At 37.9% G+C, this 22,749-nt stretch overlaps 1 protein-coding gene and 1 long non-coding RNA gene across 5 annotated transcripts in view; one reads left to right on the top strand and one right to left on the bottom strand.

The window, feature by feature from the left end:
• LOC140337598 (uncharacterized) overlaps window positions 1-22,749 on the top strand; it is a 402,692-nt gene that overhangs the window by 229,416 nt on the left and 150,527 nt on the right. The window lies entirely within an intron of this gene.
• MUS81 (MUS81 structure-specific endonuclease subunit) overlaps window positions 1-22,749 on the bottom strand; it is a 160,637-nt gene that overhangs the window by 5,316 nt on the left and 132,572 nt on the right. For 3 of the 4 annotated variants that reach the window (XM_072421314.1, XM_072421313.1, XM_072421311.1), the window contains exons 6-13: window positions 17,235-17,315; window positions 9,684-9,772; window positions 8,841-8,975; window positions 7,536-7,688; window positions 7,038-7,165; window positions 5,955-6,067; window positions 2,908-3,024; window positions 222-317 (exon numbers count right to left, since the gene is read on the bottom strand). In XM_072421314.1, coding sequence (XP_072277415.1) covers window positions 222-317; window positions 2,908-3,024; window positions 5,955-6,067; window positions 7,038-7,165; window positions 7,536-7,688; window positions 8,841-8,975; window positions 9,684-9,772; window positions 17,235-17,315 — 912 coding nt within the window. The remainder of the gene's footprint in view (window positions 1-221; window positions 318-2,907; window positions 3,025-5,954; window positions 6,068-7,037; window positions 7,166-7,535; window positions 7,689-8,840; window positions 8,976-9,683; window positions 9,773-17,234; window positions 17,316-22,749) is intronic. The other variant, XM_072421315.1, reaches the window with a different exon arrangement.

The raw sequence follows: 22,749 nt of genomic DNA on the forward strand, positions 1-22,749 counted from the left end.
ACACACACACAAAATAAATATATATTTATATATTCTTATTTTCATATATGTATATAGTAAACCCTTATGCTTGAATTGTATTAGGAGACTTTATTATTGTATTATTAACAAAATTTATTAACACTATTAAACTAACTATTTAATTAACAGAATTTATATAGCGCCAACATATTACGCAGCGCTGTACATTAAATAGGGATTTTGTTCCTCTATCAGCTTACCAAATACATGTTTTGTAGATGGCGGGTCATTATAGTTAAGTAGGCTGCAGACTCACGTGCATCTTTGGTACGCTTGATGAAAAACCCATCAACCACCTAATAATAGGAAACACACAACAGGTAAGCATTCATTTTTTGGTGGTACACTGTATTGTGTTCCCTTATAAGGATTGGCCTCAAAGAATGTATAGCTCAGCTACAGTATAGAAGAAGAGTGTGTTTATGAGTGTGTGTGGTACGTATATATTTTGTGAGGCTCTTGGGAGCAGAAGGCAGAATTGTTGACGGCATATATCGGTGACAGGCACATACGTTTAATGTCACCTAGTCTCTCACAACAAACTTTTTGTTTTCTCAGAATTTTAAGTTATGTTATAAGCCAGGGAGCACAGTACCCATTACTATGCCTGCATCTTACCTGGCAGCCAGACCTCATTATTAGAATCAGCTGCTCACAAGTCTTTATATATAGCTTCAAAGTTAGTCACAAGTGTTTTTGGTTTAACCAAAATGTTGTATGATTGTGACCACAAACATATATTTGATTGATGCTTAGGGTTCTCTCTTTGCTGAAGTCCTTTTGCTGTGGAAGCCTGCAGCTGGGTGATAAATCCTAGAGATGGCAGATCACAAAATAATGCACATGTGCTGCCTGTGTTAGGGACTCCATTAGTGGGCACAATGTTACTTGAATAAACCAAGTTTAGTTAATGCCTCTGACAAGCAAATGCTTTGTCTCTTTTATGGTATGAACTTGATATACAAAGCCCTTTTCCAAGGAAACTTGGATCCACTTGGATTGTTCCTTGAGGTTACCGCCACATGCATGGTTTACCGCTGACAGTACCACACACATATATCCAAACATGCAATTATGCGTGCAAATAAAAAGTCTGAGGCATTGTACCCTTAGGTGATGATTTATAAATGCAAAAATAAATAAATAATAATTTAGAGCTCAAATGCATGTGAATCCCAATGTGTACATATACATCTCTACATTTTTAGACACACACAAATATCAGTTTATTCGGCGAGGAGGGGTGAGTGGACAGTATTTGGCATGCCACTGTTAGTTTTACCATAGTTGACCACTGTTTGCCAGTTGGAAGAGATAGCATCAGAAAAAAACAGGTTTTGTCCAACAAATTGACCTTTTGAAATGGATGGTCATTAACCTCCTTGCAGTTAAGCCCGACCTTCGCTCGGGCAAAAAAAAATTGCAAGGATGGTTAAGCTCGAGATTTTTCACATCCTTACTTACCTGGTCCCCCTGTGCTCATCCAGCGTCGTCCTCCATCGGTCATCGTCCGCCGATCTCTCCAGCGTCGGGTGCCTTCGTCGGGTGCCAGCGGGACTGGTAAGAAGCCAGCCGGCATCTTGTGTTCCGCCGGCCGGCATCTTGCGCTGGCCCGGCGGATCACAGGATGCCGGCCGGCGGAACACAAGATGCCGGCCGGCTTCTTACCTGGTCCCGCTGATTGTCCCACGTCCTTCTCGTTCCAGCGCCGGATGATCTCTGCAGGGAGAAAAAAAAAAAAAAAACGGACGGCTTCTCCCTGCGTACGTGATGACGTCGGCGCGTGTGCGGGAAATTCAAACTGAAACTCATTCAAACATTTTGTATTGGATTCAATACAAACTCCTGTATTCAATCCAATACAAAATAATTTAAATAATTACAAAGTATATACCTGGTAAATTCAAACTGTCATTTTGTATTGGATTGGATACAAACTTGCGTATCCAATCCAATACAAAAAATAAAAAAAAAATAAAAGTAAATAACTTGGAAATTCAAATTTATATTTTGTATTTGATTGGATACAAACTTGCGTATCCAATCCAATACAAAATAATTCAAATAATTACAAAGTATATACCTGGTAAATTCAAACTCTCATTTTGTATTGGATTGGATACAAACTCCAGCATCCAATCCAATACAAAAAAATAAAAAAAAAATAAAATAAAAGTAAATAACTTGGAAATTCAAATTCTTATTTTGTATTGGATTGGATACAAACTCCCGTATCCAATCAAATACAAAATAATTCAAAACAAACTCCAATAAATACACAATCAAAGTTTTAAAAATTGCCACACTAGGGAGGTGTTTTAGAATAATATAGTACTTTACAATATACAGAGTTATTGCTTTTTCAGTATTTTCAGTATTTATGATTTGTTTACATTGCTGATTTTTGTGTTTTTCCTTTAATTTTATTAAAAGTAATTTTTTTTTTACATGATTGTGTGTTTCAAACATTTTTTATATTCATATTATCTACTAGAACCCCTGTTCGGACATATTTCTGTAAGTTACAGGTCTACAATTTAAAAAAAAATTTCATGAAAAACAGTGGATCACTTTTGGTACAGAAATCTAGACCTCAGTGTAACGCTTAGGTGGTTAAAGTGCAAAAGCTTGCAGACAAGACTGCTTCCCTGATAGTCTGTAAAGTTTCAACTCCCAACTTCAGTCCCAACTGGGAGTGACCACAAGTTTTCCTGATAAAAGGTTTCCATTTGAGATTACTGTTGAGTAAAAGCATAAAACTACAAAACAAGCTGTGTTCCATGGACTTTAATGAGAGAATTGGTCATTATTCAGCACTGAGAATGCAATTACACCCAAAATGACTTTGGAAGACTATACCCTGTGATTGTACTTATCAGACATTACCTGTGTGTTCACTATGGCTTGCTGCAAGGTGGCCTCTGGAATACTTAAGTGTTGTGATGACCCATAATCTTCAACTAAATATATTGAGTGAAGCAGATCACACTTCTTAAGACGAAACTAAGAAAGAAATAAAAATATACCATATTACCATCTTGAAACACCATAATCTTTTCTCTGTTTAAAACTGACCCTGATTAAAAAACCTTCTAGAAAGTGTAAAGTTAAGGCATCTAGGAGATACTTTGTACATATCTAGAGCATGTTTTTTTTTCTTGACTGAATGCGGAGCTGTTCTGTGTGAACAAAGTCCTAATGCCTATTACTATAAACAATTTTATTGGTGAAAACACAAATATTGTTAGCAACATCAGATGGTATCTCCTCACTAGATGATATTTTATAACTGTAGATTTTTTTTCCTGAGCAATTTGGATTTTAAAGGAAAATAATTCAGGTACTGTGAGGCCTATTTGAGATAACAGACTGATAAACGTAAAGAAATGTTTCCAACATCAGACTTTTTTGCTGGGATACTTGATTTGCAGGCAGGTCTTTATTGCTAGTTGGAGAATCAGCATTTAAATTTAATTTGGGAGCCTTGATTTGGTCATCCTCTCTTTTTCATCTATACCCCTAACTTTTATTTTATTTTGCTATAGATAGAATGGATATGGGTTAAAACTCAACAAGGTTTCATTGCCCTTTGGGGCTCTATTAGAAAGATATCCCATACCTTTTGTTCTAGCTAGACAACCTTTTACCAGACAGTTGGGGAAAATTTGCAACAAGGAAGCAGATGACAATAAAAAACTGACAGAGATTCTTGCACCTCCCTACCTAATGTATAAAAGCATTTTTATTTCTCTTAGTGGTGCTGGTAATGAGATTTTTCATTAATGTCTGACCTGATGCTACAAATTTTTATCAGTCAGGAAGTTAAAAGATTCTTTCCCACAGAACCTCCATAGTAAAAGCTGACAGGAGTTTTGAACTATCCTTTATCTGAAACAATCTGAAAAAAAAAATTTTGAGTAGAGAAATTCTTTAGGTCAGTAGTGGCGAACCTATGGCACGGGTGCCAGAGGGGGCACTCAGAGGCCTCCCTGTGGGCACACACTCCCCACCTGGCTGGCCTCGTATTGGGGTTCCCCCTGTCAGCCCATGCCTTTTTCAGACCAGGCTAATGGTTGGTGGTCATTGGAACATTGCCCCTTGGTGGTCAGCAAATTCAAAAAGAACCAAAACTGAGAATCACTGGGTTCAGGGAATATCCATTTCTTAAGTGTTAACTAATAGTGTTAACTATTTTTGGCGTAGAGATAGATTTGTATTGGGTGCTTGTTTTTTTTTTTTTGGGTTTTTGTAGACTCCAAGTCTTGAACACCCAAACATTATTACAGAAAAAAAACAAAAACATATAGTGGAAGATCATTCCAAGAGGCCTGGACAGAGTCATTTGGAGAAAGTGAACGCAATGGGAAAGCGTTATGTATTCTGTGTAATGATGGTATTGTGTGTTGCACATCAAGTGTCAGATTGCACTTTGATGCTAACCACAAAAGTGTTGTCAAATTTGGTGAATCTGAAAGAAAAGAGTTTCTTGAAGGGAAATTGAGGAAATATCATTCCCGGTATCTTTGTTTTTGCAACTATCTTTCTTGGACAAATCATCTGACAGCTGCCAGTTTTCAAATTTCACTGTGCATAGCAAAACATCTCTGATTGGGATATTATCAAAATGGCCATGTTGCCTGGGAGTAATTCCCTGTTTTATGATTTCCCAAACAAAGATAAAATTATTCAATGCATCTCTAAGATGCCACTTAGCAGAAATACTGTTAAGGATGGAGTCCAGTGCATGGCAACATCACGTTAGTTAGTCAGCAGCTCACCACTGACTTACAAAAGGCAGCCTGTTACTCCATGTGCTTGGATGAAAGCACAGATATAATCATGCAAGGCTAGCAGTCATTTTGCATTATGCTGTTGGTGACATCATGAGAGAAGAGCTGGTGGAACTGGTGTTTTTCCCTGAAAGAGCACAAGGGATAAATATCTACAATGCTGGGAGGCTTTTTTTGTTACAAGACATAGGATCATGAAAGTGGGACTGCTGAAAAATTTTCCAAATCTAAAATTGCATTTAGAAAATTCTACATTTGCAGAAAATCCTACAAGCCATCAGGGAATCTACAAGGATTTTTCTAGCATTGTGTTACCCGCAAAGGTGAATTTTAGTAACAGGTTTTTACAACTCCGTAAGATGGAGAAAGCCCTGTGTGAAACATGAGAGACGATAGGAGGGATGACAAATGATAGCACAGTTAGTTCTGAAAATGAAAGTGTGGAATTCTCTGCCAAACAATTTTAGGTCAATGAAAGCACTTAGGTTTGGTTTCCTTACTTTGTTTGGATCATCGTATGCTTGTGAGCAGCTGTTTTCACCTTTGAATTATATCAAATCTGACACCAGAAACTAAATAAAAGATGACCTGAGTGCTGTATGTGTTGCTCTAAAACTTACAAAGAATGAGCCAATGTTAGACAAATTATCAGCATGCATACAACAGCAAAAATCATATTTTTCAAAAGCATGCCAAATGCAAACCTTCACCTTTTAGTAAAAAGTTGTTTGTATCATTGAAAGCAATGGTATTGTGTTTTTCTTTGAAGACAAAATATGGTAATGTATGAGTTGTTTTTTCTAAACTAAAATCTCAGTATTCTGGTTAAATTGCCGTGTTGGCACTTTGCGATAAATAAGTGGGTTTTGGGTTGCAGTTTGGGCACTCAGTCTCTAAAAAGTTCGCCATCACTGCTTTAGGTTATTTGAAGTACAACACTCTATGTTGCCGAGTTCCAACTTTTTAGAGATTACGGGATGATGAACAGCTAGAAAAAACAATCCCACAATATTGATTTTTCCAAATAGAACAGGGGGCATATTAAAGCTGCACAAAAAATATTAGTTGCAGTGGTTGCTGGGGTTGGGAAGGTAGAGGTACACTGACCCATTCAAAAACACATGGGCATAACAAATGACTTACTTTTTGCTCTCGAAAACGGCCATCTATAATACTTCCACAAAGATCATCCATTCTCTTCCTCTCAATAATATAATCAAGCACAAGCTCCCGAGGGTGTGGAATTCGCAACTGTCCTGCAAAACATGTCAAACATAACTCTTTATGACCGACAGTTGACTTTATCTATACTTAAAAGTTTTTTAAAAATCAAGAAGAAATCGGCTAATAATATGGTGGCTGAGGACTTCTTACCAGTTCTCTTAAAAATTTAAGTGTGGGTAAATATTATAATGGTCATCCCTTTCGAAAAGGACTGTAGGCTGGCCTAGATAAATTACTGGATCACCCTGCTTCACTGATGAAAGTTCATCCTCCCCAACCATGGAAAGCTTTAACCCCCCTAGCGGTTTTGTGTTTTTTTATTTAAAGTTTATTATTACATTTAATAAATGTATTAAATAACAGTGAGTTATGCCTAAGAATTACAGCCTACAATGAAAAAAAAATTTCCATGCAAAAAAGTGTACCACTTTTTGCATGGAAATTTGAAAAGTATTAGATTGCTAGGGAGGTTAATAAATCATGCCTAATAAGCTGAACACTTAGAATAATAAAATTTGCAATACCATTAGAGATCTTTGCAAATGTTCAAAAGACATGGAAATTCAACCAGCTAGCAGGTAAAGCTTAAAATGCAACTCATGACAACTGTTTTCTGTTTGGTTGAGAAAAGTTTAGACCTTCTGTCAAGTATTTACTAATGTCTCTTGATCAGCTGAAGATATTTTCTCTCATTTTCTGTTTTGGTAACAGAGTTGTGAATAGAACATAAAGGTATGGTAATTCTCAAGCTGGTATGCACAGTGCAATAAAACATTTAAGTTGAGTCAAAAAAAATACAGCTGTTAGCTTTTATTGCTGAATATGTGTGTCTGCTGAAGATTTCTACTTATTTCCTTTCCTGTTCTGATGTCAACATTGTCACCTGAAGAAGAAAAGGTGACATCTCTTCAAACAAGGTCACAGAGAGTAATAGAATGTCTTCTATCTCTACCCTATGGATGGAGTTACACAAAAAAATTCCCTCAGCATCAATGCACTAACCTGGTAAAGGTGGGACCTTTTCCTGTGCTATCCACAGAAAGTCCCCAATGTGCAGTTTGCGTACGTCAAAATTCACTCCATTCCTTTTCAGTTCGGTAACCAACTCCTGCTTTTTGTGTGCAGCACCCCTGACAAAACAGAAAAATTTTTATACAGTAACTTACTGTACATTTTAAACTTTGCTTGTCAAAAGTCTGGTAAATACTTGATTTGACATATATTGATTATATTTATGTACAAATGGGGTCATGTATTATTAAAGCAAGTTTAAGGAGTAAAAGCTGAAACAAATACTGGTGTACCAAAACACACTACTTGGATGAAAGTCTGAGTACATGCAGAGCAAGTCAGCTGAAACAAATACTGGTGTACCAAAACACACTACTTGGATGAAAGTCTGAGTACATGCAGAGCAAGTCAGAAAACTGCAGACTGTCAAAATGGTATGAATTTCATTACACTTTCAGTTTTAGTCTAGGCTAATAATAGCTATCTTACCCTGTAGTCTCAATGAAGTCAACACAGAGAATTACACTGAAGTTTCCTGGAAGCAGTGTAAACTCAGGCACATGGTTATAGGATTCAAGTACAGGATCTGAACTGAACAGCTTTGTTTCTAAAGGTGGACTAGGTGTTGTGCACTGGGGAACACTGCAAAATACAAAATACCTTCAATAAATAGATTGACAAACATTGGAAATACAGTTGGTATTATAGACCGTTACCTTACCTTTAATCCTGCAGATCCCTCGATGGCTATGGTCTTTCCCGCGATCTGCTCCTGCGGCGTCTTAGAATTCCTCTTCGTCCAGGCACTAAGAAAACACTGGGCGACGCCATCTTCACTCTTCTCTTCCTTCTTCCCACATCACCCGATCTCGCACTGCATTGGTGCAAGATTGGGTGATGTAGCTCGCTGTACAGGGAAAAAAAAGAGCTGCGCTTGCATGAGATCGGCATCTTTTTTTCCCCTTAATAGAAAAATGCCCTCTCTGCGCATGTCAACATACGCAGGAGCACCCAGAGCCTCCTGTGATGATGTAGGTATCCTGGTAGGCTCTCCGCTCCCATTCAGTCTTGTTCGCCTAGGCAATTAAGACTGAGAGAGGAGGTGCTGCACAAAAGGGTTGGCTACTCTTTTATGTAAAGTGAATTTACAAAATTTTGAGATTAGGTACACTTTAAGTGAACATAGTCAACAACTTTAAGCCACTGCAGACCCATAAAGCAAACGGCAACTGCAATTCTAGAAATTATGTGTGGACCCACTGGTATCTCAGTATCATATTTACAGTTTGGGTACAGATGGACATGGGTATCTACCCAGGTTTAGGAGTTTTAAACCTAATACATATTTACTTTAAAAAGGCAATCAATCAATAAAGGTAAATCTATTCAAGTAATGAGCCAAGTTAAAGAAATAAATAAAATGGGTGCAGCAGAGACTAGCAAATAAAGAAGGACTGATGATCTGAAAAAGAAGATCTGATGATGTATGCATTTAGTAACAGGAAAAAACTCCAACACAAAAAACTAGCACTCCAGTTTGGTCCAACCCTAACCACTATGTGGCTGGGTGAATGCTTTAACACTGTTAGTGTTAAAGCAAGGTAAGATAATGATAGCTATAAGCAAGTTGGTTGTGGAAATGATTGAGAAAAGTACTAAGAAAAACATATCCTACAATTGCAAGTGGTTGGCATTATTTCTGCTAATATGGCAATATTTCTGCAGTTTAGTAGCAGTTAGTGGTGGAATTCCTTTTTAATTTTTCTTACGTAAACACAATATTTGGTTACCTACACAATGGCTGGAATTGCTTGGTTTCCCACACTATATGCATCATCAGAAGAACTGGCATTAACGTTGCCTTCTAGCAGTTGATCCGCATCCTCCAATCTCTGGGCCAGTTCAACTCCTTTTTCAGTCAGGGAATATCTGTGTAAAAAAAACGGCCTAAATATCTAAAATCTAAAAAACTGTAATCAATTGCAGTTTACCAGGCCTTAGATGTGGTGGTTGAATCAATATTTATTTTTTAGAATAAGGACATTTTCTGCAACTTAAAATACCTGTTGATTTTGCAAAAAATCAAACGAGTAACTGAAATCACAAACATTATGGCCCACATGCAGCGTCCATCCAGGAATATCTATGTGCTAACGCAGCGTGTGATAGACTACCTGGGTGATCCAGCAAACCTGGAATAGATTTCTTTAAACTCATTTGCTCTTAGTTGTGGAATATTTTTAATAATTTCAGGATTACCCAGGTTCACTCATAGCAGTCTATCTTCCCCAGGCTTGGAGTGAGTTAATAAAACATGCCCAGTGTATGTTATATAAACTTCTAGTTTTCACTCAGACAGCCTTTAAATGATAACAATTCTTATCCAGTTAGGAAAGTCTGGCAGAGTAAACGCAGACATCCAATACACACACATAGCATATTCTACAAACATTACCTCGTGTGCAGTTTAGGAACTATTTAAAAAGAAAGTTTTTGAAAAAAAAAAAACATTTTTCTTGTGCTGGGATTTTACATAAGGAGTCACAGTTCACTTCACACTAAACTTCTCATTTATGTGTAGCAATGTTATATTCAATGCCAGCTAGTAAAGTCTGGTGAAAAGCCTTACTGTGTTACCTGGCTGGGCTGTGAGTTTTGATGACCAACTCCTTCTGGATTAATGTACTAACAGAAGACCAAGCAGTGTATTTATTGTTGGCATCAATCTGTACAAGAGAACAAGCAAAAATGTTTTATCAAAAAATTATAAAGTAGTCAGCTAATATTTTTAATCATAGATATTAACCACCTAGCCATTAAGCCCGACCTTCGTACGGGCAAAAAGAAAAGGGTAGGATGGTTAACCCCGTATTTTTGTCGCATCCATACTTACCTGGTCCCGCTGTGCTCATCCAGCGTCGTTTTCGTATTCCAGCGTCGTCCTCCGTATATTCATAATATCTACTAGAACCCTTGTTCGGACATATTTCTGTAAGTTACAGGTCTACAATTTAAAAAAAAAAATTCATGAAAAACAGTGGATCACTTTTGGTACAGAAATCTAGACCTCAGTGTAACGCTCAGGTGGTTAAAGTAGACCTTGATTATATGTATTATTTGTAATCAAATGTGTATACGACTTCAGACAAATTTGCTCTTTACATATGCAGACTCTCTCTGGTTTGCACTCTTCAATACTAAATGTCTATAGGCTTGCTAACTGAAAGTTACACATGCCCTGTGTTGACTGATAGCTTATGCCAGCATTTGGTAAATCTAAAGTCCAGTTTTACCTTACCTTTCTTTTTTTCTTTTCTTAAAGTGATAAATCACAATTCCTTGCATACAGCAAATTTCACACAAACACCAGAACCTGCTGCAGCTATTTTAAATGCACCTAAGGGATTACAAAGCCGACTCCTCCGCATCTTTTCTGGCCCTTTTCTTTTACCAAACATTCTGTCCTCTCAGTCATGTGTAGACGTTTCCTACAGTGGTCTACCAGAGTCCATCCATGAATATCTAATGTGCTAATACAGTGTGTGAAAGGCAATGCTCTAAACTGAAAATCCCCATATCTTGCTGAAAGTTTACTATTTTCCTTTCATGGCATCATGTACAAAACACAGTAAAGATAACAGGCTGTTGATCCAGGGAACATCCGATTTGCTCATGGAATCAAGAGGAAATTTTTTTCCCCTGTTGCAGCAAATGGTACCAGGGTTTCTTTTGCCTTCCTCTGGACCAACTATGTCCATAGGGTTTTATATCTGGGATATGTTTATTTCCCTAGTGGCTGAACTTGACAGACTTATGTCTTTTTTCACCCTGACTTACTATGTAACACAGACATCTGCTAAACCTATAGTCACAGTCATAAAGCAGGTCAGTGAGTCGTGGTACTAAAAGATTCTACCTCACCTGCTAACAGTGCACAAAAAACCCCCAAAAGTTAAGGTTTGTGATTTATTGTTCTGTCAGTAGTGACAAACGAGAACTGATAAATGTTATTGAAAAAATGGTTTAAGAGATGAGCACAGCACTGGTGGGGGAAGCAAGTTTTGGGTCTACCTCAGAGTTAACACAGCAGATAAGGTCTGTTTTAAGTAAATAGAAAACAAAGGGTAGTTTGATCACTATAATTTACAGAATATCTGTAGAATAAAACCTGAAAGCACAGTGTTGGAGTGCACAACATGAATTGTATAAAATCAGCACTTATGCATATTCCATTTCAAATAATGGGTTCAAGATAACTGTTGGTGAGCCTTGATGGTTGCCTTTGAAATGCCTCTAGGAACAAAACTAGCAAGATGATTCCAGCTGGAGATCAGAACCAAGCAGCCAGAAAGAGATAACATCTTTGTGAGCAGGAATGACACCCCATACCAGTTGTTGGGTATAGGGGCTGTACACTGAGAAATCTACTTTAAAGACTTCTACAAATATCATGCCAGGTGTGTAAACATCGCTGTTATCAGATGACACCCAAAAGAGCCAGAACCAGCTGGTCAGCTGAGTCAGAGGACTTGCCCCCAGTGCAACAGTGACAACTACTGGAGAATATCTGTGGACAGCTGGGAACAGTGTATTTCTGTAAGTGGGAGGACACCTGAGTAAGGGGTGGATGCATGGGTGTGGCTGAACATGGCCAGGGGTCCTGGAGATGTAAAACAGCCATCGTTCTCTTATTCTCTTTTTGCCTCTCTTACTTGCTCTTTTCTTTCTCCTATCTTCTTGACTCCTTATGTAACATATTGTTTTACCTTGTCTATGTGATCCTTTTTTAGCTTATTTGGAATCTGTTTATAAATCTCTTTGTTATTTAAGATCTGTGTAATCATACAGATCAACAAAAAATAAGTTTTGATAATCATCAGAAACTACAGCAAAATTTTCTAAATCTTTTGAGCAGATTTCAGATCTGTTTTTAGTTTTTCCCCAACACGTACAGTTCCTGAGTTATGAGTAATATTAGAGTTACCATTGTATGTGCATGTATTTTGTACTAAAATGTAAGCACCATTGAAGTGAATGTTATTACATCTTCAGTGTGAAGTAAAATAAGGCACACTGTGGTATAGATCTACTGAACAGTGTCAGTCAGGTGCCATTGTTTCTTCAGAAATGCTTGATGTATGATTTTCTTGTGTACTCTTTGGATTGTGGCGGTACAGCATCCAGCAGTAGTTAGCCATCATACTTTCATTCCAGAAACCTTGGTAGTGGTGCTCCATTAACTGAATGTCCAGGTGAAAACGTTCTCCTTGTTCGTCACTCACCATACCAAGATTTTCCGGGAAGAATTCTAGATATGAGAGAAAAAATATATTTTTAATTACATGCGACAACTCTTTCTGGTTTCTGGTATGAATCAAGCAGATTTTGAACTCTTTCCTTGTATCCAGGAGACCTATGGTTGCCCAGGAAATTTTCATACATCCACTTAAATGCATCCCAAGCTTCTAACTCAGCTGCTGAGAGAGATTGTTTGAAAACATTATCCTGCAAAACAGACTTGATCTGTGGCCCTATAAATATCCCTTTCTTCATTTTTGCAATGCTTATGTTTGGAAACTTCTCAACATAGTACTGAAAACCCATAGAGTTTGATTTACCCATGGCCTTTACAAGGTTTTTCATCAAGCCTATTTGATATGGAGAGGCGGCAGAAATATTTTATGCAGATCAACAAGAGGCAGAAACTTGACTCTGCTTGTTCCGGGCTTATATGTATCTCTTAATAGCCAATCATGCTTGACATAATGGTCTCCTGTAGATCGGCTGTCCCACAGGCATAGAAAACAGCAATATTTTGTGAATCCTCTTGCATTCCCATCAGCAAGCCAATGACCTTTAGAACCACACAGATGTTCCACTGGTGTGTTTTATGCTGGATTGCTTCAAGTAGTAACTTCATGTTGTCATAGGACTCTTTTAGGTTACTTGGTTTGGAATTACCATTATGCAGTAAGACTGCTCTTAAGCTTCTTTTGGAGGAATCAATGAAGATACGCCATTCAGATGGAACATGCTCTTGTGACAAACTGTTAAGGAGTGCATTTATATCATGACAGTAGCACAGTGAGCCATCACTAGTTAAGAACGTTGTCAAGTTATGATTTTGTTTTCTGTAGTGAGTTACACCCTTTGCAAGCAAGTTCTTCTGTTTGGGCCTTGAAGCAAGAAGTTCTGCTTTTAGATCACAAAGGAGATCATTCAGCTCTGCTTGTGTAAAGGTCTTTGTTTCTGAAACTTCATTGGCCAAGTAGTCAGGATCAGATGATTGGGGGTTGGAACTTGCTGCAACTCCAGCGCATTATTCCTCATAACCTTCCAAAGAAGTAAGTCCATCATGTGGCGGTACCAGAACTGGCAATGAATCATCATGGGGAACAGGCTTAATTGCAGAATTGAGGCTGGGATATACAATTTTGTGCTTAGTTTTACCTGAGAATACACTTTTGTTGACGCGGCAAAAATAGCAGTCGATTAGATGGTCTTGCAGTTCTCTCTCCAAACCATCAGGATTGCAAATGGCTGCTTTACGCCAATTTAGCCAGTCATGCAGTCTGTTGGAACAACTGGTACAGATGACAGGTGGAGCCCAAGATTTATCCTGGTCACCAAGTGGACAGCCAAAATAAAATGTGGTAATTTGGCGATGTTGTGCTTATGAATGAACCCTACACGTAACAGAAACGGTCTGGATCATTAAGGCAATTTCTAGGCATGATGACAAAAGAAATCAATCGCAGTTACAGCAGTCTCTAACCTTAAAAAAAGAAAACGGTTGGTAAATGTTGTAATATGTTAGGCTATTTATAATAAATTTCACACAATATATAATTAGCTGCATCACAAAAACTAGACATGCTAGAGAAAAACTGAAAACAGATTTAAAATCTGCATACAAAGCTCACATAAAATTATATCTGATGAAAATGACATGTTGACCTGTGTTATTAAAATAATAGAGAATTAAAAAAGATACTGCTTTCAAGAAAAGGGATAACATAAGTGAAAAAGAAAATTTTCTTTTAATATTGGCACCCCAGAAAATTTTCTTTCACACAGGTAACAGGACATGCATGGCACAGCATGCAATGACAGCAGTATGACACTGGGCAGTGAGATCAGCACAAAAATCCCTTTCCATCTTCCTTACACTGACATGACCCCTGCCTCTGATTGGTCACAAAGCCTTTGGATTCTTCCTTGTGGCTCCTGAGCATAGATTTTCAGGAGCCCTAGTAATTACACAGTGTAGGGTTAAGGCAATTCAGGCACACTACCAGGTGGACGATATGTTAATTGTGTGAGTTTAACATACCTAAATGCAAGAACAAGTCTGTAAGCTACAGATCAACCCCAATTAAACATTTTTCCTTGATGAACAATTATACAATGCCACATCCCTAATTTAAACTACAAAAAGGAAAAAACTAGATATTGGGACTTTAAAGGCATTATTAATCACACAAAACTTACACATAATTTGTCACTATTAAAAACATAGAAAACTTTTTATTATTGTCAATTACAATCAAATTAAAACAAATATAGAGCAAAGCAAAGCATTATTTTTTAATGAGTTTATTAGTTAAGGGTTATATTTATGCAACATGCTACTCTACTCATTTTTAATTGGGGAATTGAAGCTTATTATTGGCAGAGGCATGTTGTGTTTTCTAAGCATTTGTTGCACTGGGGTTGTGGGCTGTAGTTGTGCACAGCACCATTTTGATTAGTTTTTTAATTTGGGGTGATAATTATGTGACATGCTATTTACTTTGGTGGTATTATTTGTTGGGTATTTTGTTATTTTATTTTATATGATGTTGTTTGAAATATGGTAGATTACAATCACAATTTATCTTGTTTTTTATAATAAAATAAGCACTCTGAGACTTGTTATTATTTAGTAGTTTATGACTTGGATTTGGCTGCCTATATAATTTTATGAGATTTGATACTGTCCTCCTCTGCATGACGAGACCTTGCCCAACCTTCCCTACAGTTTGCTGTATGATTTTTGGTCCCTCCAAATTACCATTCTGTGAAGGAACCACCATGTTCCAATTAGGAGTTCCTACTACATATGACCATAGATGTAAGCTTATTAAATTTTGTGTACCTGTTATTATTTAGGAAAGAGAAATATATGCGTGTTTTTGTTTTTTACATATAAAGTGTGTTGTGATTATTAACCTCCCCAGCGGTAACCCTGAGTGTGACTTGGGGTGTAAGAAAAAGATGCTGAAAACGGTAACCCCGAGTCACACTCGGGGTAGCTGAAACAGTGAAAATCAATAGTAAATAGAGCCTTACCTGATCCGCCGGCATGCTCCATCCTCCATCATCCTTCGCATCCTCCAGCCGGCGTCCTCCGCATCTGATAGGTCACCAGGGAGTTAACAGTGACGTTGGTGCATGCGGCCCTTGCGTTGGGGGAGTGGAGGGAATTTCAAATTTATTTGTATTGCATTCAATACAAAATAACTCTATTGATTGCAATAAAGTGGATTTATATGTCTAAAAGCAGTACATTGTCTTTTATGAGCATTTATTTTATAGTATAATATAATAGTATGAGTATATTAATTTTGTAAAAAATTAAGTTAAAAAAAGTAAAAAAATTATTTTTTAAAAATTTTATTTATTATTTTGACATGATTTTGTGTTTCAAACTTTATGTTACTCATACTGTTATATTATACAGTAAAATACATTTTCATGAAAAACAATATACTGCTTTTAGACATTGTCACACTTACCTTTTCCCCACTAAAGCACAAGCATCTCTCCCCTACGCATGTGGACAGTTTTGATGCTGGGCGTGCCTCTGTTTCCAAGCTTTATCAACTCTGTCCATGCCACTGGCCAATCAGAAAATAGCCTCTTAACCAGCCCTGGCTATTTAGCTAGCTCTCTGACTCCATTTTGTGTTCTTGCAACAAGTCTTACAGGTTCCTGCACACCTGCTGCTTAATCCAGTGTTTCCTGTGTCCAGCTCCTGTGTTAACCCTTCATTGTCCAGTTTGTTGGTTCCCAGCCAACTTCCCTGTGCTGTTCCTGTCTGCCTGTGGATATCCTTGCATCACCTGTACCTCTTGCTGGTTCCAGTGTTTCCTGTGTTTCCTGTCACGCAGTGGCCTCTGTGTCATTGGTGTCTGTCTCCTGGATCCCTAGCTATTGACCCCTGGTGTGTGACCTGACCTCTCTTTCTTGCTGCCTGTCTCGATCCCGGCTTCCCTTGACTATCCTTCTTTGTAATTTGGTAACGTGCTTTGCCCACCTGGGTGTGCCCAAGGACTGCAACCTGGCAGTAACCGGGGGCGCAACATTCTCACCATCAGAGGCTCTGGAGAAAACCTGGTTACTGCTTGGACTCTGCGCCTTGGCCCTTCTCAGGGCTCACACCACCTCTGTGCAAAGCCAAAGCGTCCCGCCCCCTAGTGGTCCTGTCTCTCTGAGCGTGACAGACATATAAATCCAGACAGAAATGAACCTCCCAGGAGGTTAATATGTTGTTGATATTGAAGGTCTCCTGGTTGCTGATGAAGCGGACCTTGTTGTGCGAAACGCGTAGAACATATGTATGAGACTACAAATCACATGGCGTTGTATTGTGATTCTATATTTGTTTTAATTGACACTAATGTTCTGACACTATGTATTTATTGACAAATTTTGTGTAAGTTTTGTGTGATTAGTAATGCCTTTAAAGTCCCAATATTTATTTTTTCCTTTTTACAGAACAACCCCACCAATGTAATGAATAGGTGGGAATGAGTTGTTCTGTATTTCTGTCCTAGGGTGACAACACTGCTCCTACACAGATATAGTAAAGCAATACAAAATGTTTTTACTCTAGAACAGGAAGAATATTACTGGCAAGATCACCAGGAGAAAATCAAGTGAAAAAAAGCTTAAGAGAGAGGGGGTACATACATACACACTTATCTAATTATTTTTAATTATTTTAAGTGAGTGGCAGTTCTCTGGTTGACAATGCCTTGTTGATAAAAAATTGACCATGTGTAGACAGCTATAGGTCCTTTCATTGATGTCCTTCTATTCTCCTCTCTTTTCCTAGATAGCCATAAATACAAAGGATGATAAAAGTGTTTATGAAATGACCTGGGGAAAAAAATGATGAAAGAAAGAAAATTTAAGTAATCTTACCAGAGTAAACCATTTGTCACACAGTGATTGCGCTTCTCTCTGCAGTTCTGCTTTTGTCATATAACCTTTGAAATTAGGATTCTGTAACAAGAAATTTGGTTACACTTACTTTCATGCAGGTAACTTTTTACTCAGTGTAAAATTTATATAAGGGGTTCAACATTACTTTTAAACTAAGTAACCTGTCAATGATTTTGTTATTAATGATACTGAAGTGAATCATACATCTTTTTTCGGGTAGATCGAATCTTTTTCTTAGATCTATTGTCTAGCAAAAATAATTTGATTTTCTATGTGAAAAAATGGTTTATTTACCTAATTTGTATTCACAAGGTGGGTAGGGGGGGGTTAACAAGGTGTTTTTTTTTTTTTTTCTTTTATTCCTATTTTACACAAGGTTGCTTTACCTGACATTATGTTCAGATCACAGGACATTTATGTCACAACAGTTCAAGTTGACAGACATTATTTGTTAGTTTCATTTAAGCAAAAGCAATGCCAGATGAAACCACAAGGCAATCGAGAAGGAACCTAGGACTCTGTAGATGTCCAGGACACAGTCTTGTTTGATTACATACGATTATTTGACATTGTCATTTTTTAGCTGGGGCTGGTTATCGATGGTTAGTACAATATATGTATTGGTACACACATACATACATACATACATACAGCGCACTTTAAGCTCAACAAGATAAAATCATACAAAGAAAAACAATGTATCTGCTTGTTACTATGATAATACACCTAGAAGGTGGAATCTAGAATTATAGTTTTTTATAGTTTATCAAAGTATATAACAATATATTAATAAAAGTAAGGAATGTCAGGGTGTGGCTTTGATGGAACCAAAAGAGACATGTAGTGGCTTTGTTCCTGCTCCAGCCTGGTTGTTTTTAGAGCATACCTACCATGGGCAGGCTGAATAGGCAATGGGTGTTGGGCTGGGTGGCAGCCCAAGGATAGCAGGATCCTACAATTCAATCCACTCTCCAATGCTACCTCTTGCCTGCCACTCTGCAGCCCCAGCAGCTGGGCAAGATGGCGCTGACTTCTTCTAGGCAGCCACCGCACCGGCAGACCATGCGGTGGGCGCTTCTGTGCAATCCTCTGAGCCAGCTGGCTCTTCAACTTCCCTCATTTCACTGGCACCAGAGGCTCCACAGGATCTGATGGCACAGTATTCAGACCCAGACTATCTTCTAACCACTCAGACCTTGCGAGGCGATGCCTCTCTGATGACTGGGGCTCTAACGATTCTTAGTCACCAGGCAGCTGTTCTCTGGCACAGACGACATATCAGCTTTTAGCTACCATAGAGGAGCCAGCAACTTCATCATGGGAGAACCCTGCAAAGGGATAGCAAGACAGTAAACACCCAAAGGTCTTGGCAGCACCTCAGGAACACATTGGCCCCTTTACACAAGGATATTCCCTCCACCCCTACTGATAGTCAGCACAAAACTACTGGTACAGTGCCACTGGGCATGCATTTTGATATGTCCCTATAGCAAGAGTATCTCCATAGTATGCCCATCAAGGAAGATTTCCAGCATCTTATCACTGAGTTTAAAGAGACCTGCAGAGCTGAAATACATCTACAACACAGTGGACAAGGACTTACAATCTGCCAAAACTTGGGTCACATAGCTACAAAGCAGTTGTTATCCCAAGCTTCTACTTTGTGAGATTTACAACTTCGTTTGAAGAACATGAAAAATCGAAGTCATAGTAACAATATATGAGTGAGAGGTCTTCCTGAAGCCGCACAACCCTCAGATTTGCAAGCAGTCCTACAAACCATTATTATTAAACAGGATTTATATAGTGCCAACATATTACGCAGCGCTGTACAAATTAATAGGGATTGCAAATGACAGACTAATACAGACAGTGATACCACAAATTGTGATACTGGGCCAGGGGGGCGGTAGACAACAGCAACAATGAGGGGTAAGGCGGTAAAGGATCGGACAGAGTGAAACCATCTTTAAGAACATACTGAGATACCTCAGATAACATAAAAAAAAAAACAGAATCACATTTGTTAGCCATAATGTGATTTCCCATAGGTTCTGGATGCTGCCCACAATTTAAAGAAAAGTTTTATAAAAATAGTAAAAGCACAATATAAAAGGTCATAAACTCACCAAAGGCTAAGCTGAACAGCTTCCCCTAGTAACAGTGGGTAACAGGTACAATATTAGGTGCATTTAGGACAGATGTTTGTCTCATAATTTTAGGCAGTGTGGTGTCAGTTACTGTAATAAAAATCCTCACTGTGGAGTTAATCACAAAGCAAAAATCTAAAAACTTTATGGAGCATGGACATTCATTAATTTCTGGAGCAAGTTGTGCTTTGATATGCAAAAAGAAAAAACTGCAGAGTTCGTCTTGTCATTAAAGGGTTACAAAAGGTTACAGAAGAGCTCACACCCCCCTAAGATCACCCACAACCTCAGCTGTGTTTAGCAAAAGATTTCTTCTGCAAGTCATGCAAACAGCCCCCCCTATTAAGTTCTGCATACAAGCAGCAGGGAAGTCACATCCCTATGTAAAGAACAAATGCTATAAATCACACCTATTTCTCAAATTCACAGCCACACTAGCCCTTCTTAATATAGGTCAAAGCAAAGTCTCCCTCTCACCTTCTAATACAGTATACAGGAGGTATTTATCGGGTGTCTTACTTTCTGCTTTTTTCAATATCAAGTCAATATTCGTTAGCCTAGTCCCATAAACAGTGGAAAAAAATTTGTTGGCCGAAATATTTGTTAGCAGGGCCACTTGTTAACCAAGGTATCACTGTAGTGGGTCACTCATCCACCAGGTCCCCCTGGGAAATTACCTGCAGGCTTCATGACTTTAGCCCTTGAAGAGGAGATAATGAGGATAGCCAGAAACATGCGGTCTATTGAATTTGATGGTATAATGATCTATCTATACCAGTGATGGCAAACTTTTTAGAGACCAAAGTGCCAACACGGCAATTTAACCTGAATACTGAGGTTTTAGTTTAGAAAAAACAACTCATACATTAACATCTTTTGTCTTAAAAAACACAATAACAGAGTTTTTAATAATACAAACAACTTTTTATTAAAAGGTAAAAGTTTTCATTTGATGTGCTTTTGAATAATTAACCTGATGTTTGCTGTTGTATGCATGCTGATAATTTGTCTAACCTTGGCTCATACATACTTTGTAAGTTTGAGAGCAACAAATGCAGCACTAAGGTCATCTGTTAGTCTGTTTCTGGTGTCAGATTTGATATAATTCAAAGGTGAAAACAGCTGCTAACAAGCATAAAATGATCCAAACAAAGTAAGGAAAGCAATCCCAAGTGCTTTCATTTGGCAGAGAATTCCACACTTAAAGGATTTCATTTTCAGATAATACATTGCACTGTACCTTTCAGGACTTAAATCATCCCCGACCACATCCCAATATAACACAGATACAAAGAACAACAAGGTTTGCCACAGGCAAACCAAATTTTTAAGGGAATTTTAAGGTCAGGCATATGTAGTTATTGACAATGAGATATAAAACCACATTAAACTCTATTTGCAAATTATACATTAAACATATAATATATAGAATATAAAATCAAACACTTGTTTAAAAATGAAGCACTCAATAGAGATCTCCCAGTGGAAAACTCTTACTGAAGTATTCCAAAAACGTCTACGCGTTTCCCGGATGCTACGTCCGCTTCCTCAGAAGGAGAGGAGATCCACAAATACCAATCATTTGTTAAGTACATTTGTTCCGAGTTTGTATTCGCTCTCTATAAAAAATTTAGGTAAAACATTAATATGTTCAAACATTATCCAACATTACAATTACACGCCACAGTAATAAAAACTTCAATACTGAGTGCTAGTGGCCATCTGTGTACTCCTCTCTTAAAAGATGTTAGACTAAGACACGGCAGGGCGGAAGGAGGATTATCGTTTCAATATATTCACCTGAATAATAATCATTCAGAAAGAGAAGAAAACAAAGTGTGTAAATTTCAGGATAAACTGAATAAATTCATTTCTAATGTTTTATGACCAATACCATGTCTTTAAGACAGCCCCAACCTGTCTTCAATACTTAAATTGATCTATCTTTTGGCTTAACTAGTTACTCACCCAGTCAATTTCAATTGATTCTCATTCTATACCCAAAACAAATTCAGGTATTACACAGTGGGCCCCAACATATTCCTAAAGGTCCCTAAAAAATTTGGTTTGCCTATGGGAAACCTTGTTCTTTGTGTCAATTTCATTTTCAGAACTAACTGTGCTGTCATTTGTCATCCCTTACGGAACTGTACAAATCTGTTACTAAAATTCACCCATGCAGCTGCTACAATGCTTGAAATTCCTTGTAGATTCCCTGATTGCTTGGATTTTCTGCACATGTAGAATTTTCTAAATGCATTTTTAAATTTGGAACATATTTTAGCAGCCCACTTTTAATGGATCTTTCAGAAACCTGCAGTTTGCTCTCAAATGTTTTGATATCACAAAACATCCTATCTGCTGTTTTCCCTACACCTTGTAGTTGTTTGTTCAGTACATGTGTAAAATCTGTAAAAAACATGAGGTTGGTAAGCCAGGCCATATCAGTAAACTGTGGATAATCCAGCCGTTTTTCATTCATAATCAGCCTAATGTCATCCAAGCAGGCTACAAATCTCTCCAGGATTCGTCCTTTGCTCAGCCACCGGACATTATTGTACATACGTAAATAATTATACTGTGCTTCAACCTACTCTAGAAGTGCTGAAACTGTGGAAAATTCAGAGCACAAGCCATGATGTAATTCACCGATTTTGTGACATCTTTGAGGACATCATCAAATTTTTTGCTGCTTTCCCTAGCACAAAGAGCTTCTTAATGTATAATACAATGGAACTGAATGACTTGATGTTTTGTTTCTTTAACAAAGAACTGTAGGAAACCAGATGTAGAACTGGTAGGAAACCCCACCATAGAAGTGCTCCATCACTAGTAATTGAAACTTATGTCTTGTGACAAAAAAAGCCTCCATTACAGCATTGTAGATATCTATCCCTTGTGTTCTTTCAGGCAAAAACTTCAATTTCACCAGCTTCTCTCATGAATTATCCAACAGCATATATTTCTACTAGTCTTGCCTGATTATATATATCTGCTTTCATCCAAGCACCTGGAGTAACAGTCTGCCTTTTGTAAGTCAGTGGTGAGCTGCTGACTAACATTACTTTCCATTTTAATATTAATATTATTACACAGTATTTATATAGTGCCATTATATTACCCAGCGCTGTACAAAATTCATAGTTGTGTCACTAACTGTCCCTCAAAGGGGCTCACAATCTAATGTCCCTTCTGTGGTCATATGTCATGTATACAGTCTAAGGCCAATATTTTTTATTAGAGGGAAGCCAATTAACTGGAGTACCCGGAAGAAACCCACGCAGACATGGGGAGAACCTGCAAACTCCATGCAGATAGTCTCCTGGCTGAGATTCGAACCTAGG

Source organism: Pyxicephalus adspersus, chromosome 9 (genome assembly GCF_032062135.1).
Source record: "Pyxicephalus adspersus chromosome 9, UCB_Pads_2.0, whole genome shotgun sequence".
NCBI classification, from domain to species: domain Eukaryota; kingdom Metazoa; phylum Chordata; class Amphibia; order Anura; family Pyxicephalidae; genus Pyxicephalus; species Pyxicephalus adspersus.